The sequence below is a fragment of the Rhopilema esculentum genome, chromosome 16 (genome assembly GCF_057945365.1).
Source record: "Rhopilema esculentum isolate cy_ngs chromosome 16, ASM5794536v1, whole genome shotgun sequence".
NCBI classification, from domain to species: domain Eukaryota; kingdom Metazoa; phylum Cnidaria; class Scyphozoa; order Rhizostomeae; family Rhizostomatidae; genus Rhopilema; species Rhopilema esculentum.
Genome location: NC_142830.1, coordinates 5,907,787 through 5,933,918, shown reverse-complemented (window position 1 = coordinate 5,933,918; position 26,132 = coordinate 5,907,787). Strand labels below are relative to the sequence as shown.

The following is a 26,132-nucleotide window of genomic DNA, read 5'->3' as shown; positions in this document are numbered from 1 at the left end:
AGTCTTCAGAGGGTGCTCTTTTTACAAGAAATAAATTGCCCTTCTCTAGTGGCCTAACGAGCTCCAGACATATTTGTAGAAGAGTTTGGAGTGAAATAATTATAGAAGTAGATTTAGGTCCCAAAATTCCTTTTCATTTCAGTTGAAAGGAGTTGAGCCACGTTGGTCGGTTTGGATGTTCTGATAAGGATGAGAATCTAGAAGGGACTTAGAAAAGATTTTCCCTAGACAATTTTCGCACCTTTTAACGTGATAAAACCATAGATACTGTAATCTTCGTTATTTTGTGATGCAAACATGCTAGGCCTTGGCAAGATTAATCTCTTTGCGAAAATTCTCCTCTTGCCCATCCGCTTTCATTCAAACAGACAACTGCGCTAATTCGGCCCCACCTACATTGTTGTAATTGGATTTCTGCTACGTCTTCTAAAAAATGAAATCAGACTATGGAATATAACCAAAGACCTGTATTATTAAAAAGTCAAATCCCAGGAGATCTTTTCTTGCACTCCTTTAGTTCTGTTTGATCTATCAATAATGGCTTTATTTAAATGCTAATCGCCTTTATTTGATCAATTAATTCAAAAGGTCGAGAACAGACTAGAATGGTATTGGATACGTTGTCAGCAAACAGAAAGAGTCCTACGACATCGATCTTGTTAACTCTCATCGTATATCACAATTACATGGTAAAATTTCAGGAACACTTCTCGCCTCAGCTATCGGAAATTTAGCTGCTTTTCTACGTATACAGCAAGACAATTCAATAAGGATTATTTTATTTCAACAAATCAATGGAAAATTTCATGGCAGACTTGGGAATCAGGCACAAGGTTCTCGATGCAGTTGTTTCTCAGAGCAAAGAGTTCGACTCAGAGTTGTCAGATTTTGAAGAAATTGGTACCCCTTACCCTAGAGGTGCCCATTTATCAGATAACGAAGTGAATGCTAACGAAAATGGCCATTTACAAAATCTCAAAGATGCTTCTTCGAAGGATGTAAAGATTCCATGCCCCACTACCAGCCAAAAGTTAAAAGCAAGCGGAGTGGCTGCTTTGAGTAGCATAGACTTAACAAGAAAGGCCCTTCAGCGATTTTACGAGAAAAGGGTACAACCAGGCCTTGCAAGAAAACAAAGATGTGAAGATATTGCGTATGCGGTAACGCACAAAATTTTACGTAAAGTGCAAACAGTCGATGACCGTTTTCGGGGAAATGGCCTTGTACCACATGGTATACCATATGACGGTCTGAGAGCAGGTGACTCGATCCAATTCGAAATGATTCTTAATCTTCCACTTGGAATTAGGGATACTCTTTTTGTTAAAAATTATGGAGAATGCCCGTTTGTTCGTATTCAACCGATGTCAGGAGAATTGTGGAAAGATTGTATAACAAAAGGAGGTTTTATATCCGCCTCAAAAATACAATCACTTTTGAGGAAATATGTTAAACAGGCTGTCCATGTTATTCGGAAATACATCAGGCAGGGCAAGATTGAAAAATATCCCAAAGACCTCAAGAGTGTGTTTGTGGAAGGAATGACTGGCCTCAATCTTGTCATTAACAGAGATATACACGTTCAAATTTTGCCTGCATTTTGCATTCCTGATTCTAGAAGCGACTTTGCTCGGCGAGATTGTCCTTCAAGTTCTCATGTCCTGTGTTGTCAAAAGAACTCAATGGACACTACGCTTAGTTCTGATTCAACTAAGTGCCCTGACTGTAGTATTCAAAACCCGAAAGATATTACCAGTGCCTGGAGGGTATCTTTCTTTGTTGCAGAAAAAAACAAAATGCGATCCCTGGCTAATGGGTGCAGAATTCAGCTCCTGAGAATACTGACGGAGATCAGAGACAACGAGGAAGTGTTAAAGAAGATCTCATCATACCATCTGAAAACAATACTTTTCTTCCAGTGCGACGAGCAACCAGATGTTACAGAATGGGATCAATGTTTCCTTGTGGATCGATTTGACGATCTTCTAAAACGATTAAAAAACTGTTTGTTGGATGGATCAATCCCACACTACTTCCAGAGGCAACCCGAATTCCCCCCTTTTAATTTGCTGGATGGGATCTGTTCTGAGGAGCTGGAGCACATGGCAGTACTTATAGAACAGCTTATTCAAGATCCACTGCCGTATTTAAGCAGTGAATGGGAAAGAAAAAGAAATGAATTCTGGCCATGGGAAGATCAGTTTGATCCTTTGATCGTTAAGGAATAAATTACTAAAGGATAACATGTAATTGATGGAACGTTTCTAGCAAAGTACAGTGGTATGAATAAGCAAAGATACGTCCCTTCAAAACCAATCTTCTTGCAATCACTATGGAGGGGCATCCGTAAAGCTTGTTCTTCACTAGAGACACAAACACAAGAACATTCAGCCCTATGGTCTACATACAGGGATGAGTGCTAGCTTAATTTCTTACATCACTTGTGCTTGTGCTTTGAACATTGCTGGTGCTTAAAAAAACAAAAGGTTTTGTGTTCTTGTCCTTGTACTTATAATTTTGTCACACCTGGCTTTATGTGCTTGTGTTTGTTCTTGTGTCACTAATGAGGACCAAGATCGTATGGCTGTTACCTTCTAGTCTTTTGAGACTCTTTAAAGTTGATTACACTCTTTCTTTTTGTAAGAACAATTTTGAACACTGACGCTGAACTTCTGCAAAATGCAATTTTGAACAACGTTTTCTCTCAAAATTGAGGATTTTTAGCAATGTGTGGGTGCTTTTCTGGTGAATATTCAAATTTGTCTGCAAATTAAGGCTGTCTCATTCACTTTGTTGGCAAATGAGGCCTGAACACCTCCTTGGAGCGAAAAAGCTAGCAATATCACTGCTTACACCATCTTAATTTAAGAACAAATTAAGAACAATCCAGCCTCAGATTTTCGAAAAAATTAAAACAGTCAGCCTGAACTTAAATTTACTGGTTCTTATAAAAAAGTGTGTAATTCAACATAGGGAAATGATTCTATGTGACATCTTGTACATTTAAATACAAGATTAGATACCATGGTAAAGCTATCCATATATATGGAAAATTAAGAACAAAATTGATAGGTATATCCAAAGGCACAGTGTCGACGGGAGGATGTTGGAATTATCAATAACATGTTGAAAAAAAATTGAAGCAATATGCAAATAGTTAATACAATCATTCAACATCAAACAATACCATTCAACACCAAACATAGATTTGAAAAATTTCAACAATTATATATATACTTTATGTTTGTACATGTTTTGTAACAGTTCTAAAAATATATATACATTTGAATTTTAGCCTAGGAGCTTTTAAATAGCCGCTGCTATGATACAGCCTTTTTACTGAAACTGTAATCTACTGGTAGATTTGTTTTATAAATGTGTGTTTATAAAACCTAAATGATTGTGTGCCTCTGGTCCTTCTACCTGGTACTGATTGTGTGCCTCTGTCCGAACCATGTATCTTCTTAGGTGTCATTTTCACAGGAAATTTTTGAATGGTTTAATTTTGAAACATTCGAAAGTGTTTTGAACCACCCGAAACTTATTGCATCTTTTCATGAAACTAATTATATTTGGGATTATTTTTAAATAGCAGTACCAAGAGAATTGTAGAGGTGCATCAATCTAACTGTAAATATAGTTTCTGAAACAATTGTTCCCAACAATGAATCTTTCAGCTTCAAAAAAACTGTTTGAATGAATCTATCTAATCAATGCATTGGTATATCCATTAGTGAATCTGGGATATTTTGAAATCGTCTGATCAGCAGTTCTTTTTTTTACTCATATAGTAGTAAGATCCTGTAAGCATTTAGCACAGTGTGAGATAAGAATAATCAATAGCATTAAAGCCCCAGTCAAACTGACCAAAAAATGTTAGATGGAATGCTGAGCATTTTGGGCCACAAGGCTTGGTAATTTGATATGAAAATCTCTAAGTCATTAGCAAGGGCATTGCCCACACGGTTGACTGGCGAATTCTCAAGGTTTATATAAGACAAGGTTCCACTTTTTTATCAATCCAACTTCTGGTGCTTTGCTTTAGGTTTTTTATTTTGAATGCAATAATCCGATCCATTTATTTGTTAAGGCTAAGCAGTGAATGAATTTCAACCTTGCAACCTTTTCTTTGCAACTCAGATACTTCATCTTTGTGTCAGGGACATTTTTGTTATGGAAACATTGTATCCAAATGTCCTGGAATCACATTTTGTGTCCACTGCACTGAGTCATGTCAGTAACTATATGTAATGCAGTTGTTAACATTCTATTCCAAATTTATCAAAATTTCTAACTATAATACCGAGTTGCAGATGAACAGTCCCCATTGCAACTGTAGACAACCGACAACGGTCTGGTCCAGTGTAAATGACATCTGAAGTTCTCAGTTGGGGTGCTCCCCCAATAAAATAAGACCTAATCTGTTCCCGGTACGACCCCTTTGGCCTCCAAGTTACACAGTCAATATTATGGGTACCAGGTGAAGTAGGGACGTGACAGAACCCATATCCATAAATTTCATTTCTTCCAAAAACATCTTGATGCCATACTTCAAAATGTAACTTTGGCCAGTCGCTTAGGCCCTTTGTTGCCAGGTGAATATCAACAGGATGTGCAAAGGCGGCAAAATTTTCATTTCGCGGATTATCAACTTGTGTTTGACCTTCTTTGAAACCAGCTAAAATTTTCCATGATCCACCAAGGTGCAGAGACCATTTGCAGTAAAGATCATGCGATGGAAATCCGCTAGCGCCAACAATTTGTCCGATTATGTGAACTTCAGCCATTTGGCGTCCATTACATTCTGAATATTTACGAGAGGAGAGCAGCTATGCTCCTTCGCAACAACATGAATCTGCTCTGCTGCTACTGCTTTTCTGACATCATAACACAGGACCACATTGGCCTTTGGTGATGGTAAAAAGATACTTTTTCGTTATTTCCTTTAAAATGTGCCAAGAGATGACCGCTTAATTTACGCTGCTACTTTTTTGATCGATAAAGTCTTCAATGCTAATGAAGTTTAAACCGCATTAGAGCTAGAATTCTAGTAAACTGACCAATTTGCTTTCATTGCAACTGTTAATTTTTCTAAAAACTTTTTTAAAATATATTCCAGTGTCTCATCCACTTTTTCAACAAAATTGAAGTTTAAATAAGTGGGGACTTGTCACACAAAAGGTGAAGTTTTGAGCAGTACAGACCAGGGATGTAGCGGGGGCTCAGGGTGTGCAGCCCCCTTGTTAAATCTTTTGAAAAAAGGAGGGGGGGCTCAGTATAGCAAAAAATCATGTAACACAAAGAAAGCAATTTAAATGCATTGCTTAGCTTGATATGCATGAAAAGGTGTAAAAGGTTTGATATATATATATATAAATAGAAAATTATTCAATGATTTCTTACTGAATACATTTAGTTGCAGTTTTGTATTGACAGTTGGTTTGTTATTGTTGCATTTAGAAATAGGGTTAATTGCCTTTAGGGGAAGCAACAGCCGGTTGCTATTATTTGACTCTGTTAAATGCCTTCTTTTAATTTTTGATGCACTACCTTCTTTTTTATAAGAACAATACAATTTCTGCCAACACCTAATGTTCTTATTTTTTGGATAATTTCAGGCTCGGGTGCTCTTAATGTTCTTATTTCAAAATTTATTTTCTAGATTTGCAAACTATGAATACTTTCTAAGTCCACTGAATAACAGTTCTGCACAAAATTTTTAGTAGCAATGTTCATTAGCTGATAAAATCTCATCTGTTTTGTTAAGACAAGAGAAAATGTGTTAATTCAAAATCCAACCAATGGGTCATTATCATCAAAAAGAAAGTTTTTCCTGATTGATGCTATGAATATTTTATATGCATTTTCTGGCAATTCTAGAATGTCATATCTCAAAATTTCAATCACTGCCAACCATGGTTGTGGCCTTCACTAAACACGAGCACTATAAACATTTTGCCCTCTCATTTGCAATGAAGTTTTGTCTGGCCCTTCCCATGGTATCAATGTTCTGATCTCAGCTGCCGCTCAAACAGCCAATGTACCTGGCTGCTCAACCAATGTTCGAAAAAAACATCAACCCTCGTCATGTTCAAATTGCAATGATTGTATGACAGAGCAACTTAAAAATTTCACAAAGTCCCCCTTTAATAGCTACATCCCTGCTACAGATGCTTAATTTTTGGAAATTGGAGTTTGTGAGCATTTAATGCTGCTCTGGGCTCTCTCATTGTTCACCCTAAATTTAATAAAAATATCTTTCAAACTACATCTATCAAGTCTAATTTTAGAGTGCATTGGAGACCTGAAGAAGGCTGATATGACACACAAGCTATTTTAGATCATCTTGCAATATTTGTGTTGTTAAGCAGCAAGTACAACAGACATGTGTTGTATAAGTGTTTTCCACTAGAGATCACATCAAAACCAACTAACTTTGAAGACTTACCAAAAAGTTTTAGCTTGATGAAAACAGACGTTCAAACCAAAGAATATTTAAAATCGGGGTTAATGAATTTTATTGAAATATTCAAATTGGGTCAATCCAAAAATAACAACCCCCACAAAATTTGCAAAAACACTTCACAAAAATAAGTTCTTGAAAGAAATAATTCTTGTTCTTGAAAGAAAAAACGGTGGGTGTTATCAGAAATCTTTATGTTGTAGTAGGGTCATTCCATACCAAAGGGGGACACCAATGTAACCCACCCTCTCAGAATTGTCCAATTTTTTGTAGTGTTGTTCACACTAATGAGATAGGAGCTTCCTGCAAATTTCAGCTCAATACCTTCATTTGTTCCAGAATGAGAGCCACTTGAAATTGGCACCAAATTCGCTCGAACTTCTCAAATCCGCCATTTTGAATTTTTGTCGCAAGTCTTTTTGGCAAAATTTAATGTCTCTTTTGGAATTTTGCACTGAAAATGTCTCTTCTGGGTAAATCAATACTTAGGAGTTTGAAAATGACATCAGAAACCTGCTAACATCTACAGAAAAGCAATGAAATGTCTGTATCCAAGGGTTGCTTTTGTCCTTAGCAACTACGCTACCCCCATTCATGTCACTTTTTGACAATGTTGCCAAAATGTGACAAATCCCAACTTTTGTATATTGAATATATAGTGTCTTAGCTTGACAAGAGCAAAAAATCAGAGATAGTATTTTTTCTTTTTTTGAGATATCTTTGTTTCAAAATGTCAGATTTTAATGAAAAAGTTTCAAAATTTGTATGGTCTGATAAGGAGATTATTCAGAACCGAACATTTTCTTAAAAGTCCAAATACAAACTTATTGCTGGAAGTAAGTGGGAATGGTTTCAATATTGCAAAATAACTTGCCACTAATAAATTTTAATAACTAAAAGTATTTAATAAATGCTTTATTAATTAAAGTCTAACAATGGATTCAGTTCAAATATTCTTCAATTTTTACAGTGTCAGCAGTTTCTAAGGAATAATTCCTTCCTGAGTTTGTCAGTGGAAATGGTGCACTCACTGTCATTAGAATATTCACATTTGGAACCCAGCAAACATCATCTCTGTTTGGCCATTCAAAATATTGTGAGGGAAATTGAGGATGCATAAAACGGATTTGGACATCCTCGGTATCCTTGTCTGCTTGACAAACAACACCAAGCCAAATAGCTTCATCGTATCGTGAAATGACGAATTTTCCTGGATTTAAGTCATCTAGCATTTCAATTATTTCTGGCTGGTTGGAGAAATTGAACTTGATTCCATAGTTGGCATCTTCAGACAACCTCTTTGCCCCAATTTCATTTATTCTTAGCGGAACAAATTGGTGGTAGCTTCTTGTACCAGGCACTGTTCTAGAAAACGAAAAACGCTCCTTCAGTTGTTCTCTTTTTTGATCTACTTCACCTCTACCTATGAACTGAAATTGGATACCAATAATCTCCTCCTTGCAAAAATCAAACATTTCCCTTGCCGTAAGTAATTGGTTCTCCTTGTGTCGCTGCAAACTTGCCTTAGCCACAATTCTTTTCACCGTACCACCTATGCCATCACAAGGTGATTTACCGTGACTGGTGGCAAAAAAATTCCATTTACAATCCATTCCAAAATCATTCTGATGGTGGCATAAGTTTAAGAAATTTTTACAATTCTTATATTGCCCTGCGCAACCATCAGAAAAATAATGAATGGATTTAATGGTATCAGAAATGTTTCCTTTGATATAATCCACTGTGCAGCTCATTATTTGATAAACCATTGTGACGTCATGATCCAAGTCATCAGAGATGAAACATATGGAGTCCGAAACAAGAACAGAACTATCACTGAAGCGATGGTAAACCACTATGGGATGGAGTGTGCATTGTTTCTGATTCCAGTGGTAACTTTGTATTTCATCCTGAATCAGAAACTTGTAATTTTCAGCAAAATCGCCTAACACTATAACCTCAGTATGTTCCAAATTATCTTTCAGTTCTTTTAAATAATTTGCTTGCGACTTTGCAATGTAGGAGTGTGCTGTTATTGCATCTAATTTTTCGCACAAAACTTCAATGAACTCTTCCACTGTTGCAGTAACCGAAATCAATTCTGCACGATCAGTGGTGGTCCATTGTTTGTATGTTATGCACTCTTCCATATCATCAATGTTTTCCCTTTCAACATCACTTTCTTCATCACTGTCATCTACACTGCAATGTTTCTCTCCTTCGAAAAAAATGCTTGTAAGGAGATCTTTGACGTTGCTAATGCCAGGGCATTTCTGACACCGATGAACCATGCACATATTTGATTGCCTATCACAAACGATCAAATCAATTAGTTCGTGGTAATTTTTTTCAAAATTGACTGCACCTAACATCAGTTTCAAGTTCTGGTGAATCATGCAGACACACACAGAATGCGTTCCTTTAGGCCCTACTGGGATACACCATTTTGGTCTTAAACTTGCAAACTTTGAGAAACCAATTTTCAGTTGCGGATTTCTATTCTTGAAGGCTGTATAAAGCTCTTTCATGTTGCATAGCATCAGTCTTTTAGAAACATGGACATTTTTGCAGACGCTAACAAAATCCTTTTTACCAGGGAGCTGCCTTGTAAATTCATCATCGTTATACATTGCATCTACAGCATCAATCACATTATTGTCGAGAGTCTTCCCAGCAGCTAAATCAGGCATTTCAAGAATCCCCTTCTCTTCTTTAAGTCTTTGGGCCTTTTGAATTGTCTTCTTGGACACCTTGAATTTTCTTGCAGCTTTTCTGATTGACCAAGACTGTGGAATCAAGGTCAAAATCTGTATACGTCTCCTCCTGTTACACACTTTCAGCTTTTTTTTTATTAATTCAATCATGTGTTGCAAATCTTCAGAATCTCTTTTTAACTCTTTAGAAATTTCTGATTGGTCCTTCTCTTCAATCAAGTCTGAAGTGTCAATATCCAGCACAGAGGCTACCTTTTTTGAAAATGCATGTGTTGCCTGTTTCAATTTCCTCTTCCCCTGCATTATTTTCGAATGAGGGGGGATAGAATGGAGCTTCAAAGGAGACACATCGATCTCACTAAGCGCTGAGTCAATTGATTCCTTGTTTGAGGAAAAAGATAGTTCATTATCTAGAGCTTCGACAAGATTCACTTCCTCATCAGACTGCACCAACTCCTTTCCGAAAGAATCGATCTCGGTTTTCACCTTTATTCTACAAGAAGGACATATTTTTTGGCCAGGAACAACATCAATACCGAGTGTCACCACGTCTTTCGCCAGCAAGATTGTAACTTTGGACAGTCCACCCTTCACCTCTTTCTTGTGAACATTAAATGGATTGAAACATCTTGTGTATGACATCGGTAATCTTCTAGTCAGCACATGTTCGTGATGAAAACAGATATCAGCATCAATGTTCAGTAAAGAAACGCCAGATGTCCAAAAAACAACTTCTCGAACTTTCGAATCAAGCGATTCTATCATTTTAAAGCCAGTTCTTCTACAATATGTGGATTTATGACAAGGATCTTTCATGGTTGCGCCAACTGTGCATTGTCTGTTTTCGTCCATTTTTATATAAAACTTCGAAGCACATTTACTTCGTAAATTGGCATTGCGAAAATGAAGTGCTATTTCAACAGTTTTATTCAAGTGGTGACTAATGGTTGTCGATGAATAGCCCTGACATGCATTATGCAATATTGATTTACGTCGTAATTATATTTTAACACATTTCAATAATCCTGTTATTCTAGCGTGACTTACGTCATAAAATCATTAGAATACTCTCAAAAAGAATGATTGTTTGCACTTACAACAAAATCATCCACAACCACACAACAGATTGTTGTGAATATTTGTTCACACTTCTGTTTAAAAAACAAAGGTGACAGTGCATTAGTGTACTCAGTGCTGATTGGAAAATTACACTCATTTTTCTGTAAGAAACTCCATATAGCTTGAGTTTCCGACATTTAAGACGTCATCAAAAACCTGCGTGACGTCATCAAAAACCTTTTTTTAGAATTTTTAAATTTTAACCACATAGCGTAAAAGATCACCATGAAATACTTTCAAATACGCAAAATTGGCCAAATATGTCTTAAATCGGTTGAGATTTGGCTAATGAAAGATTTGAAGTTTGCTAACGAATCACTGTTATTTTGGCTCTGTTCATGAAGTTATGAACAGAGACCAAAAGACACAGGTTTGATGGGGAGAGAACCACTAAACATGTGGCCATATCTCTGACCTTTCGTAATACACTTGCCTGATTTTGCAAATTTAGAGGTATTTCATGATGCTCTTTCAGGTTATGGGATCCAAATTAGAAAATTCTAAAAAAAAATTTATGACGTCATCACTTTAGAACTCTATTGTGTTTCAAAGTAAATATCTTCCAGATTGTCTTTTTTTTTTAGATAATTTCCCCAAAGGTACTATCTGATCTAACCCCACCCACTGTTTGCATACCATAAAACCTTGTCTTTTTTTGCATACGGTAAGTCTTTAATTGGCCCGGATGAATTTTACAAAATAAGTTTGGGCTTATTCAAGAGAAGGCTTATTATTCAAAGGGGGCTTCTACAAAAGGGCTTATTCTAAGGAGGTTTATTCAGTTGGTCATACTTAATTTTGTGGTAGATATAAACAAAAGTATAAATACTGACATTAATTGCAAAATTCTGTCTTATCTAAGAAACTAATTGGTTATTGCCAACTTGCAGGGTTGGGGCCTCATTAACAGGTAGAGGCTTGACTGAGGAATTCAGTATATTAAAGATACTAATTGCTGGGTTCCATATGTGAATATTCTAATGACAGTGAGTGCACCATTTCCACTGACAAACTCAGGAAAGAATTATTCCTTAGAAACTGCTGACACTGTAAAAATTGAAGAATATTTGAACTGAATCCATTGTTAGACTTTAATTAATAAAGCATTTATTAAGTACTTTTAGTTATTAAAATTTATTAGTGGCAAGTTATTTTGCAATATTGAAACCATTCCCACTTACTTCCAGCAATAAGTTTGTATTTGGACTTTTAAGAAAATGTTCGGTTCTGAATAATCTCCCTATCAGACCATACAAATTTTGAAACTTTTTCATTAAAATCTGACATTTTGAAACAAAGATATCTCAAAAAAAGAAAAAATACTATCTCTGATTTTTTGCTCTTGTCAAGCTAAGACACTATATATTCAATATACAAAAGTTGGGATTTGTCACATTTTGGCAACATTGTCAAAAAGTGACATGAATGGGGGTAGCGTAGTTGCTAAGGACAAAAGCAACCCTTGGATACAGACATTTCATTGCTTTTCTGTAGATGTTAGCAGGTTTCTGATGTCATTTTCAAACTCCTAAGTATTGATTTACCCAGAAGAGACATTTTCAGTGCAAAATTCCAAAAGAGACATTAAATTTTGCCAAAAAGACTTGCGGCAAAAATTCAAAATGGCTGATTTGAGAAGTTCGAGCGAATTTGGTGCAAATTTCAAGTGGCTCTCATTCTGGAACAAATGAAGGTATTGAGCTGAAATTTGCAGGAAGCTCCTATCTCATTAGTGTGAACAACACTACAAAAAATTGGACAATTCTGAGAGGGTGGGTTACATTTCCAACATTTTTGTCCCCCTTTGATATGGAATGACCCAGTAAGGAGACAAGCAAGCTGTATTTTTATACTGTGACCCTGCTGAGTCATTTCTAATGACCAGAGAAACACCTGACTATTGGGTAATGATTTCCGTGGCTTACTGAACCACTATTTTTTTCAAAATTTATCAAAAAAACTGGCCAAAACTTCCTTTATCTGTAAACATCTGATCACACAATTTCAGATGTTTCCCTTGCTCATGGAATTGGAAATGTCTGAATCAAAGACCAGAGTACATCTCACCTATGGTTCAAACATCAAAGAGATGGATACCGTAGATACGGTGACAAACTTTACATACACTCATATAGGTCTTCTTTATTTGCTCCATGTTTTTCATCATGGGATTCATAAAAGAATTTCCTGAAAGCAGAAGATTAGGTAAGAACTCTCAAATCGGAAGATCCCTCCCGAGTTAGAACCTTTGTGAACAAGTATAGCCTAAGCTGATTGTTTTTCTTATCATGACCTTGATTTGCATTAAAAAAAATTATTTCACACCAACCATTTTCCATTTAGACTCTCAGAGCTCTTGCATATACCTCGTGTCTTTGCAACATGAGGTACTTGGATTTAGTCTGCTAACCCCTCATGCCATATAGATTAATTGTTTGTTGTGATTTTCAGCATACATAGTGATGACAGAAAAGCCTGCATTGTCACTACCAGTTAAGAGACAAGCCAGTTGTGACATTGAAGAAAATGCTAATAAACCAATGTGTAAATATGGAAAAAAGTGTTACCGAAAGAATCCACAGCATTTCAAAGAATTTCAACATCCAAAATGTATGTCACTTTATTCTAATTCAATAATGCTTTAGATTGAACATGTTCTGCTTTATATTTATATATTTGATCGACTGAATCATTGATCTATGTGTGATGAAATTATTCTCTCGATTGAAAAAATTTAATCTCTATATGAATTTCTAAGTGATTTATAAGAGACTCCAAGATTTCTGAGATAATTTCATCGTTCACTTGCTATCTTCATATGTGTCCCCTTCAAACTAATAATTGATTAAAATTTAGCCACAACTCCAGTAGCAAAAAGACAAAAATTGAACTGTGAAGAGTTGACAGCTACTTCCCGAAATCATGTACCATTATATGTAACCTCAGTCCGAGGAATATCAGCAGAGTACAATCAGAAGAATGTTGCTATTGGAATAAAAGGTAAGTTATTTTTGTCATTACATTAGCATTTGATTGCATAGTTTTTCATTAATCCAAAAAATACAATTGAGGAAACAATCCCTAAACAGCTTTTCATTGCTAACGAATGTTTGATACATTGAAGTTCTTATTAGAAAATTCTCCCTGTGCCACCATATCTACTTTTACCGACACCTGTGCCCTATATTTGTAATAAGTTTTTATACCATTGCTTAAGAGTATCAAGTGTCTATATGGTATTAAGTGTGGGTGTGGTATTAAGAAATTTTTATCTCCTATCAGAGGGTGTATCTCCCAGCCCCTCCCTCCTGCTCCAGTCAGATGGAGCTACACCTTAATAAGCCAGAATTTACTGTATAGTAGACTTTCCCGTGCAGAAATCAAGGACTGACAACTGGCATCTAATCAATTGCAGCAATAAGAAATAAAATTGTTAAGCTGAATTTCTCTTTTAATTGCTTCTTATAGATATTCTATCAGAGGAAGATGGTGACCTAGAAGCATCTGCTCAGGTAAATATATTTTGTATGACTAAGAGGTCCATGAAAGCAACCCTGTCTGTTTTGAATCAAGGATTTAGTTATCTTAAAAATTGAAGGCTTAAGAAAGCTGTATGTATTTGTTACATGGTTTATGTTGTATAACATTAAAGTTATTAATTTAATTTATAAACCTGTAGAGATTCCAATGTTTTTGCCCTTTTCAATGTCTGAGCTAGGTAAGTTCCTTTCATTCAGATGCTAAGCCATTTGAGTTTTTTTTGAATTATTGCCTTCTAGTTCAACTACATGTTTGACCTTTCTTGGCTGATGCAACAATATCCTGTAAAAACAAGGTTTGCAGATTTTCTAAACAATTTCAGTCAATATTGTCAAATAATGATCTTTTTGCTAGGCTAAATATTTCTAAAGTTTAATTACTTTTCCTTGCTGTCAATTGTATTGCATGAACATTGATTTCTTTGCCACAGTAAGGTGTAAATATATTAGTCATATTCATTTACCAATGGAAGCCACCAGGAAAGGAATTGAAGTCATTAGGCAAAGAGACTAGGTATTAAAACCACATATTGGCTAGTGCTTTTTATCTCACAGATAGCAGGGCTGCTCCATTAACACAATCGTCTAAGAAAAATTACAGTCAGTTTCTTACAGTTAACTCACAGTGATATAGAAATGGCTTTTTTGCTTTATATTTTACAAGAAGGCTCAAAAAGTGTCTAAAAAGTTTTCATAAATTCAGCTCATTCTTATTGTTTTTAGGAGAAAGCCATTGCTTATTGTTCATGGAGATTCTGGTCAAAGTAAAGCAAATCTAGAAGCAGAAGCTGCATCATTCAAAAACATTGAATTTGTTCAGGCAAATGCTATATATCCCTTTTGTTTTGTTGTACATTGCTCAAGTGTGAAAACGCTTTTATAATAGATGCTTTCTAAAAGAATAATAGCCACGCAATCTCAAGTTCAGGCTAGCCTGATGCAAAGCTTTTGGCCTTGCCATAGTGAATGACAATCTATCCTAGGGCCAGGGCTGACACTAAGTTAAATATTGGGGGGGGGGGGCAAGCCTATAGTTTTGATAAGATGACATGACATTTCTCCATTGCTTTAGAACAAGACCTCTGTCCTTCAAAATATGGGACCTTCCCCCCCAAGGTGTCCCCCATTGCCTAAGGCCTAGGCCACCTATTCTTCAAGATAAAGTGCCAGTCAAACGTACCATTCATTCAAGCAAGTACTAGGCTACCTGCATCGGAAAGTGAATTTCGTCCTTTTTTTGTCATAATCTACCGTTTCGTTTTCTGGAAATTGTTAGCCAAAAACTCTTTCAATTGTATGGCACCGTTTTTCCTTTTTTGTTCAAATTTGAAAGTTTCCTTTTCTACGATTATGTTTGTTATGGCATCACTGATGACGTGTTCGTATTCGTTTTTGTATTTTTTGTATTTGTAGTTGTTCGTACAGCAGCATGGAAGAATGATTTATTTCACAGTCTTGCTTTTTAAAGTTTTCTTTAATTACCCAAGAGTCAATCTTATAATGCTCTTTGTCTTAGATCCTGAATTTAAATTCATCAAAGTTTTATGTTCTCTTAACATTAACAGGCAGAGCTCACCATAGCATATGGCACCCATCATAGGTGTGTTATGGTTATTCAAGTTGCTACATCCTTATCATTTTGATTGCTTGTCCTATGCCTCTATATTGTCACCTCTCTGAATGAACCTACATATATGTCCTTTAATCATATCTTTGCTGCAACCATTTTTTGCAATAAGTAGCGAATTAAAGTCAAATGACCCTCATCTACTGTCCCAAAACATTGCATCTTGTTTTTTTGTAGCAAAATGATGTTCCTTCTTTATAACGATGGATTAAAGGTGGCAATACATACGGCAAATTTAATTGAGCAAGATTGGGACCAAAAGACGCAAGGGTAACCTTTGTGCCCAAATTTTAAGCATTTCTTAAAACCTTTAAATCTTCATAGCATTTTTACAAGCAAATTTGTTTGAAAGTAAACCTGCTTTGTAGCGATTATTGAACGCTCATAAAGTAACTTCGACCATCATTTACGACTGTGATTTTAGCAAAAGTCTTGCCGAATCTCACTAGAATGAAGTTTGTTAGATGTGTACACAGCACGTAGAATTTGTTAACTTAGGAATATCGCGAGGAAGGCGCAGCTAACACGCAGATTTATAAAGTATATACTTCTGGGAACGCTATAATTATCAAGCTTTTTTAGACTAGGTGGCAACCTCTCGACTTTTGTGGTATTTATAAAAATTCTTGATTTTGTTAGTGTCTGGGTGAGCCCGAAATTCCCCAAGTTATCTACGAAGCAAAATCAAGATAACCTGCAGAATGATGAATTCAAAAAAGACCTCCTGGTAAGGATTTAAGTTTTCTGATGCTGTAAAATTGCAGAACATTTACTTTTCCGTTGCCTAGGTGCAGTATATGAATTTATTTCCTTCAAAAATCATGCTACTTACAACCCCATTTTTAGCTCAGTTTTAGTAGTCCTCTGAAATTTTAGAAGTCAGGATTTCCAGCTCTCTGATGATTCTGGGTTTTTCCTGAAAGTTTCTGGCAAATAGAAGTAGAATTTGGTTTTTTGTTTGGACGTATAAATGTTGCTTTCTTTGGAAAAAATACAAATCGGCTTTAAAAAGAGTGCAAAACTCTGTAGAACACTTTAAATACAATTACTTGTAACCGTGTTGTAACCATGGATGCACTTTAGGAATACTTGGATGCATATGGTAGCAGTTCTAAGCTCGATGTTTGGAGAAATAGAATCAAGGATCATGACATGACTGGAGCAAAGTAAGATTCAGATTAGCAAAATCCCCTTCGTTCCATCTTGAACCTTTGATTATGAAATGCTTCATCATTTAGAGAAACTTTTTAGAACTTCATTTCTTTGCTATCTCTTTGTTTTAAAGGTTTTATAGCAATACTTTTTATCCAACATTTTACTAGCAATGAACAAGATTAAATGAAGGGCTTTTATTGCTAGCTGTAGGGACTGTGAGATATCGTTAAAAAAAAGTACAATTAAAATCTGCTCATCAAATAATTTTCTTAGCATTGGTTGGAGGATTTCTTTCTAATTTGATCAGTGCATTTTCCTTAAATATATCAATTATTGTGGTTAGTGACTTTAATTTTACAGTTGTTAAACATTCAATGTCATAAGACAGAGACAAACTCTCTTGATTAGAATTAGAGCATGCATATTTGAAACTTTGTATTTCAAGTAAACAATTACGTTGCAATCATTTTATTTGTTTCTATCAACCATTTTTCAGGGCTCGGATTGTTGCGTCCGTGCCTGGGAGACACGTAGGAATCTCGAAGTACAAATGGGGTCATCTTAGATTGCGAAGCGTAAGTGAATTTCTTTTGAAAAATAACGGTTTAAAATACTCTTACTAATACTTAATACCATACTTAGTAACGCTCTGTTTCAAGACGACTCTTTACTGTTTGAGTAAGTCCAACGACACCTTTTGTTTCTAGCTTTTAGAGCTGTTTGGTCCAGACAATGAATTTGTGGATAGACGTTGGCCTGTGCTAGCGCAGTTTTCAAGCATTGGTTCTTTAGGACCTGACGAAAAGAAATGGCTTTGTGCTGAATGGTTGGAAAGTTTGGCAGCTGTCCGTAGAAAGCCATCAATTCAAAAAGCAAATTTACCTGATTTGAAATTGGTATCTTTCTTTATTGGTTTACTTTGACGAAAGCTCATATTTATTCTTTTGATTTCAATTACTTTGTTGGTTTTTAAATGTAGCTATAAATCAGTTTGCAAGGACTGTTTTTGTGTTGCATTTATCTCTTCTTACACTATTGTTCATTATTTCCCATATAGTCGGTTTAAGCGATAAACACCCTAGCAAACAGACCCTCGTTTTACACCAGTTTTTCTCCTGTCTCTATTTTGTCTTGGATTTTTTTGGTTATGTTTTACAACTCAGTAATACACATACCTGTTACAAGTAAAAGTATTATTGGTATTTCTTATTCATTTGTATAAACAAATCTTTATTAAGTCTACAGAAATAGTTACCCAGAAAAACCAAACAAGCAGGATAGAACAAAATCTATGTTTTAAATCCAGTTAATTTTACTACCACATCACCTAAAAGCGGCAATTTTTCATCATCCGACAGATTTTCCCGAGTCTTGAGAATGTAAGAACAAGTTTGGAAGGTTATAAAGGTAGGTTGTTTATATCTATTGGTAACTCCCAAGTTTATAGTAAATACCCACGTCATCCAGATCAAACCAAGTACCGACATTTATTTCCTTTTGCTGTAAGTAAAAGTATTTTGTCTTTTTTATTAGCCTGCAGAAAATATTTCTTCTTAAAACTTTCTTCAAGATGATTTTCTTTAAAAGGAATGTTTCTGATGTATATTTTTCATATCTGTGTACTCAATTGCAGCTGGCGGCTCGCTCCCATACGCAGATAACAACGCACGGAAGCAATTATATTTGCTGGAATATTTCCAGTAAGTATTTACAGTCGACTTCGCTTATAGTCTCTCCGCTTAAAGTCACACTACTGGTTACATTCATTTATCCAAAACTTTTCAATTTGGCTCCGTTTACGGTCATTCCCGTTTACAGTCACAAGTTTCCAAGTAACATTTGGTGGGAATATAACTGGAGTCTAATGTATTGCAAACTTCTACCAGATCTTTAAAAATATCTTTCAATGGATTGTCGACGTTGGCAATACAAGAGTTAAGATTTGTTTATCTAGTTAAAATTGAAACAATGATTAATTTATTCCTTGGAATTTACAGACTATTTATAGACAGTTTTTAGAAAATGGTGAATATATCATTTAGGCTCTTTGCTTGTTATAAAAAATGTATGAAAAGCTTGAGATGGCACGGAACTGGGCTCGCTCTGTTATTCTTCGGATTGTCAATCTTTTGGATGATGGTAGGAGAGGGAAGTACCTAAATTGATATTAAACTGTTAATTGTTAAAAGTGTCCAATATACCCTCAGATTTTTGTAAAGATATATTAAAAAATTGATTGTTTTTTGTCAGCAAATTTATGCTCTTTTCTGCTCATAACTTTTAAGAAGATCTATTGGTTCTCGACATTTTTTAATGACTCATTAACAATATTTTTTTGTCAACTGGCAGACGCATCGAACAAGGGGCAAGACTTTTCATCGTTATCCTATGCAGTGAGTAATCTAAACTTGATTTTTCTTTTCATTCCAGCCAGTGGAAGTCAACTCAGTTAGGAAGGACACGTGCTTTGCCGCATATAAAATCTTATTCACGGATTTCACCTGATAGCAATGAAGCTGCATGGTTTCTTCTCACGAGGTTTTCTGCTTTTCTTGCAGTTATTACTAGCGACTTAGTTAATGCTTGTTCTCGTTTATGTAGAAAACCTGTAATCAAGATTTTTAGTAAGTTTTTTCTTTGATTCTTGTTTTGATGTCCGGCCATTTTTATTATCAGACTCCCAGGTATCGTGATTTCTAGGGTTGTATGTTGCCTTGCTTTTAAGATCAGTGAAATGATTTATTGTATAAGATCTCATTTTGAGCCTAGAAATCTTTTCTCGTATTTTAGTTGACCTTCCTTCGTGCTTTTAAAACAAACAATATTTCTAGAGTCTTCTGAGAACAGTTTAATCAGTTTGTTGTTAAAGTGTAGCATTTTTTATTTTCAATTTTTTATTATTTGCAGTGCAAACCTCTCGAAGGCAGCTTGGGGTGCATTTGAGAAGAAAGAGTCGCAATTGATGATCCGATCGTTCGAGATTGGTGTCTTAATGATCCCACAGCAATTTGTGAGTTCGTTTTTAGTCTGTATCTTTATTCGATGAAAGGCAAAGTTCATTATTCGATGTCATTAGAAGTGGCCATGTATCCATTTTATTACTAATGCCTCGCCTTAACCTTAACAAGAAAATAACTTTGGTTCAATATAGTCGAACAGATAAACACTCTAGGAATAAAATCTTTAAATACTTTACGAACTTTAAAAGGTCCTACACTATTCTTGTATCTGTCTCTTTCCTTCCACTTGAAGCGAAGCCTTTTTGTACCTTGCCGTTGGTGAACCCTCCCTCATATGGTATAATGAATACAACAGGCAATCAGTTCATTATTGCCTGGCAGTGGCATGGAGTCGTTTGTTTAAATATTTTCTAGCTGTCTAAAAGACGAATATCTTTATTGCATTAAATATTGTTATCACATTAGATCTTAATACATTGATTTGTTCCTGCAGACATATGTCGAAATATTCTGTTTTCCAAATTTTCAATAGTATTGCATTTTAACGAAATAAATACCTAACTTTCTGGTGGAAATTAATCTGTGAAATTAAGAGGAAAATCGACTGTTATATTAACGATTATCGTACTGTATGTCCCAGTAAAGAAGAACCTACTTTTGCAAGTGTCATGGTGCTCTTGGGTCTTGATTCAAAAATGTGCATGGGAATTGCATGATCAAAGGCTCTTACATTAGGTCCACATCCAAATAGCGTATTTTGTGATGCATTTGGTTGGTGATGCCTGGCCATAGCAGGGCTGTCCTTTTGGTTTTTTGAAGAAAAAGGCTTAAACATAAGCTTCTTAGTCAAAGAAAGGTTGTATGTTCTTAAATATACTATACTTTACAGTTTAACTAACCGATAGCTGTCTTTTTTAGAGTTCTGAATCGAAATCTTTTAACATCCTGGGGAAAAACAAAACCAATTCAGGTATGTTTGTTGGGTTTACTTTTAAAAAAAGCAAAGTGATTTGGTCTTGGAGTCAAAGGAACTCACGAAAATAAAAGTTTCGCGGAAAATGTTGTCCTACTTTTAAATTTAAACAAATCTAATTATTTTCAAATAAACTTAGATTTCTTCACAGATGTCTCTTTAGATTTGTTGGTTTGTAAATAAATATTCTTAGCCCCCCCCCCCCTAACTATATGTCAACTAATAAAAAATGAATTAATTTTCCTGTTTGCATGCATAATATTCTACATTACTTGCATTATGTTTCGATTAAAGATGATATAATAAATATAAATATGTAAGTTTGTCGTAACAGCTCTCAATAGCAGTTATTTTCGTTGGCCTATTCATTTCATGAACTATTATAGAAATACAATATTGCATTCACATCTCTCTATTCATCATTGATTCTTTTTAGCTTGCAAATTTCTGTCAATTCAAAGTAAAAGTGTCAATCTTTTTTGTTTTTTTCTAGTTTTTGCTTTTCTGAAAATTTTCCACCAGCGCTCATCTCATTGCAACTGTATCTATTCTGCTATGCATCTTTTCTTGATATGATTTTTTTATTTCAAGGTTCTTCGTATTCATTGCAACTTCCTTATGATGTTCCACTTACGGCGTATTTGCCGGACGGTAGGCAATTAGCTAATTGTTTTATCTGTTTAATGAATTCCAGTGTCAACTAGCAGTTTCCATAGGATTGTAACGGAAATTTGATTTTTATTTTAACGCCGGAAATTATATCTTATGAGGGTACCCCTGAAATATATGTTACTAATTTTCTTATTACATATGAAGTATTAACTCTTTTGCTTCAAAGGGAACTTAAATTGCTGTGTTGTTCATTTTCATTCTTAAAAGCAAGCCTTCGAATCTAATATAGGGTTCGCTACGCTTTCGAAACTTGCTAGGGTGTGGATTGTTTAATGGAGAGATATTTTGTCTTTATCAAATCGTGAAAGTGTTTTTAAGTCATTATATGCAGAACTTTGAATTTCATTATAACTTGAAAACCCTTTTTGTAGTTAAATATTCGTGGAAAATCAATAAATATAATGAAAAAAGGTCGGAAGTATATTTGGGTACTCCATAAAAATTATTAAGAATGGTATCAACTGAAACGTAATATCCTAATTTCTTCAGTTAATATATAAAAACATTTTGGTCTTGCCATTTTTCTTTCCATGAATGGATATAAACCATTAAGTGTTTTTAAACTAACAGTATCAAATATTTCGAGTATGCACAGAAAATATTTTCACTTTTCTACTGCTTACATGTTATCTATATGTTATCTTCAATTGAAACTTCTATTTTTGCTATTAAAACTGTCTTAATGAAATTTTATCGTGTTTTTATACGCGTATTTCTTATAGACAGTCCATGGATATGGGATCGTAATTACTTGAAGCCAGATAGTTTGTCAGGAACATGGATGCCAAGAAGATAATAGCGGTTTTGATACCAATTTGAAGGATTTGTATCAGCGAACACTGAGCCATCAATGCTTTGGATGGCGTTCTTCATTTAAGTAACCTACATCTAGAAAGTGATAAAGAATCTCAATAGCGAAGAATTTACAGCCAGGGGTTTTCTCGCACATCAAGAGCTTTGAATTGCTTGAATTGGAAATTTACGACATTTTAGTAACTCTTTTCATTTTAGTAAATTCTACCTCCTAAGCTTATTGCAATGTATGCTAATGCTTTCTTATTTACACAAAATTGTTAAAGTGCATTGGCTGTATCTACTCAGAAAGGAATTTCCAAAATAGGCCATTATTCGACAGCTCTTCAATATGGACATCTCCTTTTTCGAACCAAATTTATTTTTGAATGGCATGTTGTAAGACAATCTAAGTAAGTTTTTGTAATGTAATTGATTTGTGCTAAGGTAGTTTAAATAAGTATTTTTATGCGTGAAAATTGAACCTTAAGCTAATTAAGGGTAGAATTTTAGGTGACCTGTTGTGAGCTTGTCAAAATTGCTGTTGTTAAGTACTAGTGTACTAAAAATTTTGAATGAATAAATACTAGGAGAGATTCTATGCAGTTTTTCACTAAAGTTTTCTTTTTCGAAATTTATGCTTCCAACTTCAAACCCATTTGCAAAAGCAATAGCCATTACATTTTGCAAATAAATTTCCAGCCAATCAATGAAAAAAACAGCTAAAACTATTTCATTTTTTTCAAGTTTATGCTAAAATTTATCCTATCGTAAGGCTATATTCTTAATATTTTGCCAGAATTTTCCGGCTTAATAAAAATATAAAAATTACTTAAACTATTTAAAAAATTTTCCAATTTTTTGCTAAAAACTTGCCCTTTTTAAGACTGTAGTTTTCAAATTTAATATAGCTTATCAAATGAAACAATTTTTAAATATTCCAGCTTAGCGAAACAATTTCCAATTTTGTTTACTTTTTTCCCAAATTTATGCTAAGAATTGTCCTTTTAAAGATTCTAGTCCTGACAATTGGCAAACAAAGTTTTCGTTTAATGCATTGGAAAATTATCAAAACTAATTTAGTTTGATAAAAATTTATACTAAAATTTGCCTTTTGAGGGCCATAATCTTGACATTTGGCCAATAATTTTCCATCCAAATAAATTGAACAATGCAAAAAGCTGTTACAATTTTTTCTAATATTATACTTCAAGACATGCCTTTTTAAGGCAGTAGTCTTAATGTTTTGGTGAAACTTCTCCAGCTTATATAAACTTTCATTACGAATTTTCATTCTTAATTACTACTTTCATTGAATAATTTTCCCTTTTTAAGGCTACTGTCTTGACATTTTGTCGAAAATTTACCAGCTCTGTAAACTGGACAAAACCATTTAAATTTTTTTCAAAACCTGTGATAAAATGTTCGCCTATTTCTAAGCCATTTCCATTATAATATTAAGCCATTCAATCATTTTCCCCAAACTTTTTGTCGAAAATTTTTCCAGCCAAGTAAATTTGATAACCACAAAACAATTTAAATATTCTAGATTCATGCTTAAAAGGTGTCTTTTTAAGGCTATATATAGAATTGACGTTTGTAGAAAATTTTCTAGCAATAACAAAATGTGCAATTACCAAAACCATTAAATACTTTTTTAAATTTTTCCCTAAAATTTTCCCTTCTTGAGGCTATAGTCTTTTGTTTCGTTGAAAAGTTTACAGCATCATTCATTGGACAATTACCAAAGATATTATACGTAACAGCATGAAAGAGCGGAACCATATCAAATCATGCTAAAGTACTTTTTGTCCGACACTCGTCATAAACTTCGGATAATGTCCAAAGGTAAACAGAAAATTTATGTCCAGATGCGAATATGAAACGTATTGTCTTTTTTGAAGGATTTGGTATGAGTTCTTCGCCTAACCCGACAAAAAGGCTACCCGAATCTAAAAATATTAGAATAACTATGAAGTTTCCACACAATTTCTGATATAACTTTTACTGTGCGGTGAATAAAAAATGGAAAAATGCTAACAAGCTTTATTTGATTTTCTAAACAATATTCTACTGACAAATTAATAATATTATCACGGATATGTTATCATTTTCAAGTAAATTCTTTGATCCTGTTTATTTTGCAAGCTTTTTTATATCAAATAACTACTTTCTGTCACAAAAATCAGGGCCAGTATATAGACTTTTGATCTGATTAAAAGGCCAAACACTTTGAAATTTAAAAATAGGTAATATGCAAAGAATTGCTTCTTAGAATGTCTGAGGATTTTTAGCTGTTATCAAGGCTTTATCTTTAGTTGCAAAATAGAGTAGTTTTCAAAACCCTAGAACTGAAAAATTTCCTGAAATTTCTTTGCATATCTAGAGCTTTTCATTTTTCAGAAATTGCTACAATAGCTCAAGCAATAGCCTCTACTTAGAAGCTTAAATGGTCAGTAATAAATTTCTTAAATAAAACTGTATCTTTAGACCTATCTAATGAAAATATCACACGAGTCATTAAGTTCTGGGGCCTAACTCTTTGGATATATCATTACAATGAAAATTATTTAAATCAATCCTTTACTTTTAGCCTAATTTTGTACCGTGGAATTGAAGTCTGCAATATTGGATATAGCCATATTTGTTTGGTCCAAGTTTCTACTTCCAATCCACCAATTTCATAATTTCTGATTTAAGATTCGGAATGATTATCAACGCTATTTTCTTAGTTGTGGCGCCAGAATCACCAACACATAACGTCTGGAAAATTGTTAATCTATCCTGTACATGCAACAATATTCTAGTTCTAATTAACGCCTATTTGAATGTACAGCTGCAGTGTTCAACCTATTGCCATTTTCAAATTGCCTAGGTGGGCCTAAAATACGATGAATTTTGCCCAATTTGGCATCAGCCACCCCCTTACCCCCAGCCTCAATGTCATCTACGCCCATTTTGCCAAACAACAAATTTTAGTTATTTGAATGAGGCCTAACCATAAAAGATTCTTTTCAATCCAAATTTTATCTAAATTATCTTATCTAAATCTCATTTTGTCCAAAGTTAGAGATTTTTCTCTAAAGGAAGTACTACAACTATCATTTCAGGTGAAAAGGGCACTGCACGCTTGAAGAATCAGTGATTGATAGGTCTGCTAGAATTTCACAGAGCCAATGAAATCTAGAGTTCATAGAGGGCTCTTTAAGAGAGATTGAGCCTTATTTATCACATATCTGCAGTTTCATATTATAAATGGCAGCAATTTTTTATAATAACATTGTATTATCGAATAAATAAGAAATCTTCAACTGTGTTGATGGCGCGAGCAGGGGGACCACACCGGTATGATTATATAATCGAGGCTGCTCGCCACAATTTTCCATCCAATGCCAGTTTGCTACATTTTACCAGCACCCAAACAGCGCGGTGTTTATCAAATTGCTGCTGATTCTTGGGCTGGTTCCAGTTTTTTTATGTTATTGTTATCGATAGATACAGACTAAAATTGATTCGTTTTCTAATTTCATCTAAATTACATTCTCTCAATCGTACTTGAAATCCAATCGAGGTACTTCCTCACTTCAGTGTATACTCCGTACCTCTCAGGTAAGCCGCAGCCACTACCCCAGCTTGAAATGCCAACCAAAACGTGTCTCCCTGGTAACACTTCGCAGGTCAGTGGTCCACCACCATCTCCTTGGCACGTATCATTGCGCCCGAGTTTGTCACCGGCACATAACATGTCCTCTCCTATTTTACCTTTATATGGCCCAGTCATGTTGCATTCAGTCTTTGAAACAAGAGGAACGGTTGCATGGACAAGTGTCTTGGATGGTTTGCCAAGAAATCGTCTCGTTCCCCAACCAGAAGTGGTGCATATAGTATTTGGCTCAAAGACTGTGCCATTTTTCGGAAGACAAATTGCATTCACATTTTCATTTAAATTTATTTGACCTTCAACGTTAATAAGGGCAATGTCAGCCTCATTTGTAACAGAATTGTAAGATGGATGGATGTACACCATTTTAATTCCTAATGTTTGTTCTGTTTCATCGTTTGTTGGAGAACTTTTCAAGGCACCAAGGCGAATTTTCCCGAAGAAATACCATGGATAT

The 26,132-nt window shown here is 34.8% G+C and overlaps 5 protein-coding genes across 6 annotated transcripts in view; 2 read left to right on the top strand and 3 right to left on the bottom strand.

The window, feature by feature from the left end:
• The first annotated feature begins 587 nt into the window (after positions 1-587).
• On the top strand, positions 588-3,054 carry LOC135682752 (protein mab-21-like 2). The gene has a single exon (XM_065197771.2). It carries the CDS (start codon positions 795-797, stop codon positions 2,226-2,228), a length of 1,434 nt encoding a protein of 477 aa, XP_065053843.2. The 5' UTR covers positions 588-794; the 3' UTR covers positions 2,229-3,054.
• On the bottom strand, positions 2,953-4,840 carry LOC135681863 (B9 domain-containing protein 2-like). Its single transcript, XM_065196490.2, has one exon. It carries the CDS (start codon positions 4,785-4,787, stop codon positions 4,260-4,262), a length of 528 nt encoding a protein of 175 aa, XP_065052562.1. The 5' UTR covers positions 4,788-4,840; the 3' UTR covers positions 2,953-4,259.
• On the top strand, positions 4,814-22,080 carry LOC135681860 (tyrosyl-DNA phosphodiesterase 1). 2 transcript variants are annotated; one of them, XM_065196486.2, is made up of 19 exons: positions 4,814-4,917; positions 12,748-12,906; positions 13,165-13,296; positions 13,765-13,808; positions 14,076-14,131; positions 14,559-14,655; positions 15,401-15,435; positions 15,640-15,732; positions 16,102-16,189; positions 16,546-16,628; positions 17,114-17,192; positions 17,325-17,513; positions 17,976-18,024; positions 18,251-18,317; positions 19,048-19,155; positions 19,525-19,627; positions 20,496-20,547; positions 21,142-21,201; positions 21,945-22,080. In XM_065196486.2, exons 2-19 carry the CDS (start codon positions 12,759-12,761, stop codon positions 22,016-22,018), a joined length of 1,557 nt encoding a protein of 518 aa, XP_065052558.2. In that variant the 5' UTR covers positions 4,814-4,917; positions 12,748-12,758; the 3' UTR covers positions 22,019-22,080. The 2 variants fall into 2 exon arrangements, with proteins under 2 accessions (XP_065052558.2, XP_065052557.2); XM_065196485.2 differs by having other exon boundaries at positions 4,815-4,917; positions 13,153-13,296.
• LOC148958240 (uncharacterized) lies at positions 4,956-12,753 on the bottom strand. Its single transcript, XM_089112981.1, has one exon. The coding sequence runs from the start codon at positions 10,027-10,029 to the stop codon at positions 7,405-7,407; it is 2,625 nt and encodes an 874-aa protein (XP_088969107.1). The 5' UTR covers positions 10,030-12,753; the 3' UTR covers positions 4,956-7,404.
• LOC135681853 (uncharacterized) overlaps positions 19,259-26,132 on the bottom strand; it is a 90,741-nt gene continuing 83,867 nt past the window's right edge. Inside the window, exon 55 of the mRNA XM_089112933.1 lies at positions 19,259-26,132. Within this exon, the coding sequence (XP_088969059.1) occupies positions 25,550-26,132 (583 nt within the window). The 3' untranslated portion in view covers positions 19,259-25,549.